The sequence below is a fragment of the Telopea speciosissima genome, chromosome 7 (genome assembly GCF_018873765.1).
Source record: "Telopea speciosissima isolate NSW1024214 ecotype Mountain lineage chromosome 7, Tspe_v1, whole genome shotgun sequence".
NCBI classification, from domain to species: Eukaryota; Viridiplantae; Streptophyta; class Magnoliopsida; order Proteales; family Proteaceae; genus Telopea; species Telopea speciosissima.
This window is the reverse complement of record NC_057922.1, coordinates 61,415,095-61,427,105: the sequence shown is the minus strand read 5'-3', so window position 1 is coordinate 61,427,105 and position 12,011 is coordinate 61,415,095. Positions and strand designations below refer to the sequence as shown.

At 38.4% G+C, this 12,011-nt stretch overlaps 1 protein-coding gene across 1 annotated transcript; it reads right to left on the bottom strand.

Moving 5' to 3' along the window:
• LOC122667234 (E3 ubiquitin-protein ligase AIP2) lies at positions 1-7,407 on the bottom strand. The gene is made up of 5 exons (XM_043863481.1): positions 7,104-7,407; positions 1,551-1,776; positions 1,241-1,461; positions 483-692; positions 1-335 (listed from the first exon to the last, which is right to left on the bottom strand). The coding sequence occupies exons 1-5, from the start codon at positions 7,254-7,256 to the stop codon at positions 186-188; spliced, it is 960 nt and encodes a 319-aa protein (XP_043719416.1). The 5' UTR covers positions 7,257-7,407; the 3' UTR covers positions 1-185.
• Positions 7,408-12,011: the final 4,604 nt, after the last annotated feature.

Here is a 12,011-nt window from a genome sequence, read left to right as displayed (position 1 = left end):
AGAAGGAATATGGGTTTAAATACTAGTATAATGTGGTTGTTACCTAAGCAAGGCCAGAGAGCCAATAGGAGGTAACTATGCTCGAACATGGTGACATATTGGAATGACTTTAATCTAAAAAAGAAATTTATTAACACCAACATCATAACAACACAAACTGACAATATTACAAAATAGTTTTTTCATTAAACATACATATATTCACCACCACGAATGGCATTTGCAGCCCCTTTCCTTTCTTCTTCAGCCTCCTTCTCCCGCTCTTTCCACGTCTCATAGGCATGATCATCAGTTTGAAGCTCATGTCGGCAGATAGGGCAGGAGTTGTGTTCATCCTGCCATAAATAGAATATGTGAGACACTGAATCTTCAAATACTGTTTAACAAAAAAAAAGACAGAAAAAATTTAAGAGACTATTAAAATGGAAGATTTTTTATTTTTCTTATGTTTAAAATTTTCTTGTGAAGTCAAAGTAGATTACCAGCCATGGCTTCAGACAAGGTGGGTGGAACATGTGCTTGCAAGGTAATTCCTGCATCTCATCATTTAAAACCAGTTCTTCAGTGCAAACAGCACACTTTGTCTCATTTCCTAGCTTTGCAAGGATTTCCTCATTAATGGTGATAACAGGAAGTTTTGCAACCACTTCTTTACTCGCAGGTGGGGCTCTTGGACGAACAGTATCAATATCCTAGATGTCAAGAAGGGTTTATGTGAGTTGATTCCACTACATAGATCAATATTAATGCATATCCACTTTTCAATCTAAAAGTACATGATGTGGAAACACTGATCGAATGAAACACCCAAAAAAACAAAAAACATTTTTTGCTTTTAGCAACAGTTTCAGATAATAGCAACCTCATTGATTTTATCAAAAGCTTCAGAGTTTTGGGAACAATCAAACTAATACCTCCACAAACTCCACACAATTTGAGTACACAAACAGCACATTTGCATCAAGCATGAAGAAAACAAATCCAAATGCATTAGATCACTACATCACATGATCCTTGAGAACATAAAGCTAAATGAATTTCTTCTTTCCATTCAGATTAGAAGTACAGCAGCACTAGGAAAGGGGCAAGGGGATTCCTAACAATTTTCAGTGTAGTGTAGACTTCTTATTTTCAGGGGCAGAAAGTTTTTGGCATTTAATGACCTTCGCCTGTCTCATATAAAATTTGTTGCTTAGCAAGAAAGAAAAGAAAGGGGGGGGGGGGGGAAGAGGTGGAATACCTGCAATGCACTTTCAATGACACTCTCAAAGTCCTGCAAGTTCTCTTGCATGTGATTTATCAAGTCCTGCAGAACTTCAGTTGCACTTTCTGGTGCATTACCATTCTCTGTCTGCCTCATTGACGACTCGGCTGCAGCAATGACAGTCTGTGCTCTAAGCCATGCAGGTTGCGGGGGCTCAGGATCCACAGTGAGATGCCCCTCAAAAAGATACCTAGAATCTAACAAAAGAAAAAGTAAATCTCGTTATTTAATCTAACAAGAAAAAAAATAAATTAACATATAGATAAAAGAAAGTACTCTGATATACCTCTACGAATACTGTTTTGCACAGATTGAGGAACTTCTGACTGATCATTTATTTCATGCAAATGATCACGTGCTCTGGCAATATAAGACTTCAAATTTTCTCTTTCAGAAGACACAGTAATGAAGTGCTCAGCCTCCTCAAAAAGCTGCAAACCAGCAAGCCAGAATCCAGGTCCAGTGTATCTTGACTGTAGAATGGTTGCAACCCGACAAACAACAGAGTAGATCTGTACACAAGGTCAATGTTTAATTCAAAATTTTCATGATAAAACAAGAACACTAAACTGCAAGCTTGAAGGAAACCAGTAATTTTTAATTCCCTTAAGACCTCTGAAGGCATCTTGCTGAGAGGGACAGACAGAATTAACTGTGTTCAGGTAAAAACGTCAGGCTAGAACCTTGTTGTCCAAGGGATTAACTTAGTGTACAAGAGTGTATCCAGGGTTAAGCCAATTGGCTTTGAATACTTCATCTGGATATACAATGATTACAACCTTGGATGTAGAGACCAGTGTAGCCTTCTCATTAACGAAGGGATACCCAGAAGCCTAGAAAGATTCCTAAAAGAGGGCACCATCATGAACTCATTTATCTTCCTTCATTTACTCATTTAATTATTTCTAAAGAAAGAAGAAGGGAAAGGATTCGTGTTGAGGTAACCCCCTTTCCAAAAATAACATGAAAAAAACAAAATTACAATAGAATAAAACCACCAACAACCAAGAAATACAAAATATGTTGAGGTAATCCAGTTACGCGTTACTTAATTGGGTCTCATAACATGACTCTATGTTAACAAACAGGCACTCTATACTTTGCTTAGAACTAGAGTACTCACGCAAATCCGTAAATCCTAATCATAATGACCAAACAGTAGAATTCTCATTACAAACTGACACCCTGCTAGTACCTTGCCCATATATCATATCAGATTCATGGCAACTTGTGTTCATTATATAAAGGAACGAAAAACCTAATGAGAATGAAATCAAGAAAACCCGGCAAGTTAGGAATATCAGGATTAAGGCCTTGCAAGGTAAGTAAAAAGAGTAGAAAACTTCACTTTCATCAAGTGACTTAATAACCAAAATCTCTAAGAAACTGAAATAAATCTAACCACAAAGCTAAAAGCAAGTTCCTGAACATGAAACAGTAGTATAATAACCATAGCTATGTTGCATGGACCTGTCAGACGAATAAGCACTGCACCCTTGTCCGGCACAAGAACACGGATTCCAACACCAACATAAGGCAGAAAAACCTACTACAGCCATGCCAATTTTTATCTTTCATGTCAAGGCTGCCATCTTCTTGTTAGTTTTATGATGCAGACGCATCTAAGTTTCAAGGATTCAATATGCGGGTTATTTCTGACATCTATTTCTTGGCAACTTCTCAAAGGTCAAAACTTATCGATTTGACACCTCTTACATGCCACTTGATTCCTTACTCAATTAGCTTTCTGATGAGACCAAGATCTTGTAAATTGGAGTTGTTTTGGGAAAGAATGGCTAATTTACTGATAGCGTCACACTGACACAGGGTTTCTATTACAGGAAGTGGGAGTCAATAGGAAGGTCTAGATTAACCTTCTTTTTTTTTTCTTTCATCTGGAGAACACTGAAGAGGGTTTCTAACTTTCTATTTGTAATATTATCAAAATACTAAATTAATGTCATAAGAGTAATAAATCCCGGAAGACTGCATTACCCAACAAGACATCACATGCCGTAGATATATACAAAAATTAGGGTGCTTGAAGTAAAAGAAGCTATAAGGAGGATGAGACTATGAGAGTAGGCAAGGCTCCATGTCTAGATGGTGTCCCAATAGAAGTGTGGAAGAGCTTAGGAATCTGTGGCGTATCTTTGCTAATTAAGCGGTTTAATAAGATTATGAGCACAAGGAAAATGGCAAATGAATAGAGGAGAAGCTTGTGGTTCCAATTTATAGAAATAAAGGTTATATTCAAAGTTGCAATAACTATAAGACATGAGTTATATTATGAAATTATGGGAGAGAGTTATTGAAACTCGCATATAGTTGTCATGGCATCTAGCCAACCCAAGGCATTGGAGGGGGGGGCTTGATGGAAGATGAATCCAACAAGGCGACCAAGGTAGTGAATATCAAATTTCAATATATATTTCAATATATATATATAATGGTGTGAACATAATTAAAGATATGTATAATGATGTGGTGACTAGTGTAAGAACCATGGTTTTAAGTATCGACCGATACATATCGGTATCGATCAATATCGATACGATACATACCGATAGGTCTCTTTTATTTTTTTTTAAATGAACTATCTCGAAATGTATCGACCGATATGGGCCGATACGATATGACCAATACATATCAATACCATCGATACGTCTAGTAAAGGCTTCTGTGGGTGGTTTAATATGTATCGATACGTATCGGCCGATACAGCTCTTTACATACCGATACCATCGATACATTCCATAAAAAGCCATTTTCATTCACAGACTTGATACAACCCCTAATCTAACAAAAAAATGAAGGAAAACTCTCAACCAAGAGTCTAAAATCTTGCATTTAACCTTGGTTTTTCACACTTTTAAACTAAAAAACATCATCCTTTGCATCATCCAATACTCTTCATGGCTATAGATGATTACAACATATAAGAAACCTCGTCTTTTATAACAATTTCAATTTAATGCACTTGTTTGGTTATACATTATTCATCATTTTAGTGTTTATGCATGCCACTTGTTATATATTGCTTATTTATATTATTGTTTTGCTCCAAAAGTATATTTCCATGTGTATTTTGACCATTTCTATGCGTATCTGTATTGTTCGATACGTATCTCCGAAGCGATACGATACGATACGATACGTCTCTTAAAATCACCCGACCGATACGATACCTGATACCGATACTTTAAACCTTTGTAAGAACTATGAGGGATCTAGGTAGTGAATTCCAAATTTCAAGTAGGCTACATCAAGGATCAGCTTTAAACCTTTATTTGTTTGCGCTTATCATGGATAATTTAACCAGAGACATAAAAGATGAGGTTCCTTGGTGTACGCTTTTTACTGATGATATTGTTTTGGTGGATGAGACAAAGGCAGGGATTAATGCCAAGTTGGAGCTATGAAGATCAACCTTGGAATCAAAAGGTATTAAGATAAGTAGAATGAAGACGGAGTATATGGTATGTAACTTTAGTCACACTAGGACGGATAATGAGGTGGCAAAAATTGATGAGAGGGAGATTCTGCAAAGTGATTATTTTAGGTATTTGAGATCAATCATAAATAAAGAATGTGCTATAGAGGATGATGTTTTACAAAGAATTAAAATAGGATGGATGAAGCGGAGAGGTACATCCAAAGTGTTGTGTGATTGACATATTCCTTTAAAATTTAAAGGACAATTTTATAAAGCAGTCATACAACCAGCTATGATGTATGGTGCGGAATGTTGGGTAGTTAAGAAGCATCTTATGGTGCGGAAAGTACTATAGGACTGGTGTTCGACTATCTATGATGTATGGGGCGGACTATTGGGCAGTTAAGAAGTGTCATATAGAGAAGCTATGTGTAGCAGAGATGAGGATGTTACGATAGATGTACGGTAAAACTATATAGGATAAAGTAAGGAGTGAACATTTTAGAGCTGATTTTGGAGAATGTCGTTTGAGGTGGTATGGCCATGTTCAATGGAGGCCTGAGGATGCCCCAATACAGAGAAGTGATCTGATCCTGATTGAAGGAGTTAAAAGAGCTAGGGGCAGGCCTAAAATAATCATAGGAGAGATTGTGAGGAATGACATGCGTAGTATGGGTCTTGTACCAAGTATGACCTCGGATAGAGCCTATTGGAGGGCAAAGATCCATGTTGCCGACTCAATATAGCTGAAATTTCCCTGACTTCCTGGGTTGGGCCTCTTTCCTCTTACTTTCATTTCTCTTTTTTGCACTTCTCATCTCTTATGTCTTCATTTCTTCTTTTCTCTTACTTTGATTTGCAAGGATCCATATAGCCAACCCCATTTAGATGGGATAAGGCTTAGTTTATTGTAGATAAACTCAGTGTAGCTGAGATGAGGATGTTGAGATGTGGCAAAACTAGGAAGGATAAAGTAAGGAATGATCATATTAGAGCTGAGTTGGGCGTAACTCAGGAGCTATGCAAGAGTCATTTGAGGTGGCATGACCATGTTCAATGGAGGCCTTTGGATGCTCCAGTATGGAGGAATGATTTGATTTATATTGAAGAAGTGAAAAGAGCCAGGGGCAAACCTAAAATGACCATAGGAGAAGTGGATAGGAAAGACGTGCATAGCTTAGGCCTTGTATCAAGTATGACCTTGAACAGAGCTGGTTGGAGGGTAAGTATGTATGTAGCCGATCCCATTTAGTTGGGATAAGGCTGAGTTACTGTTGACTTGTTGCAATGTCATGAACCATAAAATTAGAACATAGTTTAAAGAACTAAAACGTCTCCATCCTTAAGAGTTTAGGTTTTCAGTGAGATAGAATTGGTAGAGCGTCTACAAGTTTCTATTTTATTAAAAGAGGGAGTAGTTTAGGAATTAGAAGTTGACAAGTTTCTATTTTTCAAAGTATGTCAGGGAAGGAGGTTGCGCCAACCTATAAGGTTCAATTGTTCTTTGCTTTATTAATCGATGTTCAGTAGCAACTACTACTTTCCTGCTTTTGTAGTTGATGCCCTTGAGTCCCAGTCCAGCTTGTATCTTGCACTGATCCTAGGTAACTTGTACACAGGAAGCAGCAGGTGAATATTTCAACTCCAGACATGGTAAGAAGGAACACCAGGGACGGGACAACAGACTAGAACTCTGATAGCTACAGCAAGTATTGTAGTGTTTCTAGACTGAATACAGCACATAACAGGTCTATATTAGAGATTATGCACCCATTATATTAATCAAACTAACTTGCCAGGTTAGTTCTGGCATCCTAATCGCATCTTAAGGATCCTAATTTATACACGTCTAAATTCGCAGAGATAGGGGCATTCATTATGATTACTATGTTTACCAGCTGCTGCAGATTCATATCGTCAAATTTGCAAGAGAAAAGAAAGCAGGGCCTTGAGAGGCAGCCATTGATATTAGATTATATACAAAGGCTGTAGTTACTATGCAAAGCCAACCCAATTAATAAAGCAGAGAAAGTTTCAGTTATTCTTCTCTGCAAACTTTTGGCAAGTTTCAGTAATTCTTCTCTGCAAAATTTTGGCAAACTAGACATCAGACAAGAAATTGAATTGTTCACAACAAAATTTTCAAAGTTGGTACAACGTCAAAGAAAACTGGGGCAGTCCAGAAACAAATCAGGAGAACATATCCTCTGAATCCAAATGTTTTCCAGCCAAACAAACTTAAATCCGAGAAGAATTTCAAACAAACACACATCATTAGACATCAATCGTCCATTAACACAGTTCACCAGCATATTGGGTAACAAGAAATCACAATTAAACAGATAGACACAAACAAACCCTAATCTTTAAATATCAAACAGAGAGGTTCTAGAAGAGTCTAACCGACTTCCGTAGAGAGGGTGAAGCGGATGGATAGGCCTCAATAAGCAAAGATTTAATGGAGGAGACGGCCCCCTCGAACATTTGTTTCTTCCCAAGCTGCTTCTGCAATTCCTGCAGTCTTCCCTTCATAGATTCCTCGGAAGACGATGCCATTATCGTTTCGAACTTCTAAACGAAGAGTTTTGCTTCGCCTTCTGATATCTTCTCTCTGTTTATAAAAGGATTTTACTTGCGGGAGGGGAAAACAAGGTCAGGGACGGACACGAATCTCGAGTCCGTTTTTCGGTTCTAAATTCTGATGGGTTTTTCTTTTCCATGAATTAAAAACAAAGACGCAGCGACAGGGTGGTCATTGCGTCCAACCCCATGTGTCTGACGCAGTCTTCACTGCAGCAGAGAGAGTAACACCCCAAAAAAAAATTATAAGCATGTAAATAGGCATGAATAACATTGACATGTTTTACCAAAACAAATAAGGGTTTTTCTCAAATGCCCTTCTCAAATTGCCTAAACCTACAAATACACTCCTAAAACTTTATTAATTTCAAATGTACCTCTACTTTTCAAACTTTGTAACAATCTAGTCTAGTCCGTTAGTCTGAGACGTTATACTTTAGTTTTAGGGAATCTAATGATCAAAATGACCTTATGATAAAAACCCACAAAAAGTAAAGAATAAAGTGACTAAATTGCCCTTATTTTCCCCAAATCGTTTAAGATTTGAAACTGAAAAATAACACCACAAATTAATAAGCTTTTTATTTTTGTTAATTCTTTTTTTTTTTTATTTCCTTACAAAAAAATTGGAAAATAAGGGAAAGAAAAATTTGAAGGCGGAGGAGGAAGAGGAGAGGAGAATTACCATTATTTGAATCTGCCTGCATCTCACTTGTCACCAAGTTGCTTGGTCGAATCTATTACACTAAAGAAGGAGCAGAAAAGCCAGGCACGTTGCCCCCAAATGTATCAGCCACAGTCAATGGTGTTGCTCTGTGCAACACACTTGCAAGTCAACTCTTCTTTGGTTGGCTCGAAGACAAGATGGGTTGCAAGCGTGTCTACGGTATAACCCATATTTCTCATGGTCCTCTACTCCATCTACTCTGGACTCTCCTTCGCCCAAACCCCAAAAGCGGTTATTACGACACTCTGTTTCTTCTGCTTCTGGCTTGGATTTGGCATCGACGGCGACAAATCGATCATCAACGTCAAATCTGTGAATTTTGTTGGGATTGCAGGTAATGGGTTAAAGACAGGTGGTAGCGATGACCTTGCAGTAGTGTCTTGATCTTGGAGCAGGGACAATTGCAAAATCAATGGAGAAACAATTTCCAATTTCAAACTCTAAATGATTTGGAGAAGATGAGGGCAATTTGGTCACTTTACTCTTTCATTTTGGTGGGTTTTTATCATAAGGGCATTTTGGTCATTAGATTCCCTAAAACTATCGTCTAATGTCTTAGACTAACAGACTAAACTAGATTGTTACAAAATTTGGAAAATAAGGATGCATTTGCAATTAGTAAAGTTTTAGGAGTGCATTTGAACGTTTGGGCAATTTGAGGGGGGCATGTGGGTAGAATTGAATTTATTGATGACCTTTGAGTAATACTCATGGGATCATACATGCAAGTTTTGATAAGCCACCAAGTACAACTAGGTCATATTGTCACACTTGATAGAAACAATGCCTTTCGATCTAAAGTGTTTGCTACAGTATTGGTAGTCCTTGGAATATAAGAGAGCTTAGATCTTTAAAAGCATGTAGATAATTGTTGTACATCTCTGATTATTAGAAGTACATCGGTGGGTGGGGGGTAATATGGTCTCTGACAAAGGCTAATAGCATTTTATTATCAGATTCCACCATTAGATAGTCGAGACACTCTTGTGAGGCATATAGAAGACCAGATCTGAAAGCAATTGCCTCCCCTTGCTTGAAGGATGTTGCAAGACTTAATAGGCTTTGACCCTACAATCAGGTTATTTTCTCTGATCTCTTATCACGAAGCCAATTCCAAAGAGGCTTCTAATACTTATGATGGCCTTGGAAATAATTTTACAAAAAAAAACTGAAAACTTATCTCCCTTGTTGACATGGGGTCATTGGACATGTGTGCGAGGAAGCGATTATGACATATCACCCTTGCACATGAATAGATATATGAGAGGGTGGGATGATATTTTGTGAATCAAGTTTAATCTCTTCCCTAGGGAAGATCGATTGGTTGGGGGCGCTGGGGGGAGGGGCGCTCTAGGAATGATACTTTCTCTGTTAAGACCTCCTATCACCCTCTTTCCAATTAGAGGGACCAACAAGCTTCTCTTCATGCATCCACGTCGCATAGACATGCTTGGGAGGATATGTATTCGTCTGTTCGGAAACGCATTTAGCATTGTAAGATGCTTCCAAAAATCAAATCCTTCTTATGGAAATTGTGTGCCCAAGGTTTGGTTTCTGGGGAGAACCTTCTTAAACGGAGTCTAACGATTGACCCGAGTTGCAAGCGATGTGGTAAAACAGTGGAAACTAGGGATCATTTCTTTTGGAATGCCCCTTTGCAAAGGTTACATGGTTCGATAGCGACCTATCCTTCATTGTTCCCTCTATTCACTGTCCAAGCTTATCTCAGTTGTTACACATCTGGGATCAATTTAATTTCCCATCTAAGCACATGGAGGTTGAGGTCTTGAGTCTATTTTCATTCGTCTGTTGGCAGCTATGGTTGGCGAGAAACGGTCTCGTATTCAACTAGAGAGATTGGACTCCAATTGAAGTGTTTACCAAGGCTCAACATTTGTTTAAGTAGTACAAGTCAGTGCATTTCGTTGATGCTCCTCAACCCAGGTCGGAAAGCTCTCCTCAAAATTGTGCTCCTCCAAGGGAGGGCTTTTTAAAAATGAATAGTGATGCAGCTCTGCCGCACTCATCTTCAGCGGGAGGCATCGGTATAGTGTTCTACGATCAGTTTGGGATCCCAATCCATGCTTTGTCGGAACCAATTCTGTTTTTTTTTTTTTGAAGCTCTAATAGGGGAAGCTCTCATTGTGAGAAATGGCTTGCTTTCAACTATCAAACTGAATCTACCATGCATCCTCGTGGAATCGGATAATTCCAACCTCATAGCTATCTCGTCGGCTACTTCTAGTCCACCTCCCTTGGCTGTTGCGGGAATTGTGGAGGATATTCATGCATTAGCATTGCAATTCTCAGTTTGCCTATTTTCTTTTATTTATAGAGATGTAAACAAAGTTGTTCATTCTCTAGTCAGGGAGGCCCTGTCTATGGCAAGTAAGACAGTGTGGCCCAATTCCACTTATTGACTCCGTTATCTTTGTAATCAGGATGTCTCGTGCTCCTCTTGCACTATTCTTGAATAAAATTTGCATTTATCCAAAAAAAAAAAATGAGTGGGTGTGCAATTTCATTTTTGAGTTGACGTTGTGCACAACTTTTTCCCCAAAAAAAAAAATCATGTTGAAATTTATCTCCCTTTCGTCTTGACTCCTTTTCTTTAGCAATTGCTAATTTGTCATTTGATATTTGTTATCATCTTGAAACTTAGCATAAACTCATTCACGAAATTAGAACTCTTAATGTAAGCAATAGCTATTAATCTCTCTTCCTATTATGTGTCTAGGGGTGTCAACTAGTCGGGCTTGGTCGGGCCTAGCCGGGCCTCACCAATTTTCACCCTCACACTGTGTCCGACCGTTTAAGTATTCAGACTTGCATTGGGCGGGCATAGTCTTGTCTTATTTCAATCTGTCAGTGTTCAGTCTTTAATTGGGATACCCATATTCGAGCTAAACGGCCTAAACAATGCCTAAGGTGGGCTAGTGTGCCGCTTAACTCTAAATGGTCACAGAGGGACCATACCAAAGAATGTGACGAAAGAAACACACTCAAATACTTAATAAATGTAATCGACCTCTTCCCACCAGACTCTGAGAAAGAAATCACAAATGTAATCAGCAAAGAAGAAACATGAAAGAAAGAACTGCTACACAACACAATAACATTCAACAGATGGAAACCATGTACCTTGAATTGGTTACCACATACATGGTTCTTGCCAAATCCCAATTCATGGGGAAATTGCAAAGAACCACAAAATGCCATCAAATTGGATATATTAAAAGATAGCACTAGCAGCTAAAACTCATAATAATCTTCACAGTCCAAATTGACTCTTAAATAAGTAGTGGATGAGAAGTAGAAAGGTAGGACAAGTTTTAGTGTACTAGAAGGGCTTTTAGTGTACTAGATGGGCCTCCATTATTTGAAACATATCAAAATAAAATGAAGTGTTTACCTTAGACCATAGATGTCTTAAGCTTTCTTAAATACAATGATTTCAATTTTCCTTTCTCTTTCTCTCTCTCTCTCTCTCTTTTTTGGTGAAAAGATGTTGACCTGCACGGGAGTGAGAGAATGAGAGGCACAGTCCGCTATCCTCTTTGGTGTCCTTATTCGTTAGTTTACTCATTAGGCTAGGTCTTAAGGTATGGGTCCTTTCCAGTTTCACCTTTGGATTTTCCGGTAAGATTAGGAAATTCCTATTCTTTAAAGGGTTGGGCTTAGATAGGGCAAAAGGGTCAAGCTTTAGTCGGACTAATATATAGTTGGGTCTGTCGGGTGCCCGACGGTTCTAAAATGACTGATTTATAAACGGGCCAAGCTTGAGCTCGACATGTTTATTAATTGGGTCAAGCCGGTTTAGGTATTAATTGGGCGAGCTCGATCGAGCCTGCCAGGCTAGGCCTGAAATTGACATTAATTGTGCCAATTTGTGAAGATTTTGCTTGAAAGAATAAGCAATTGTAAGGAGCTTAACAAGCTCATTTCTTTTACTTGTACTTGTACTTGTGCTTGTGGATGTGTTTTGCAGTACTGTGAAGGAAATC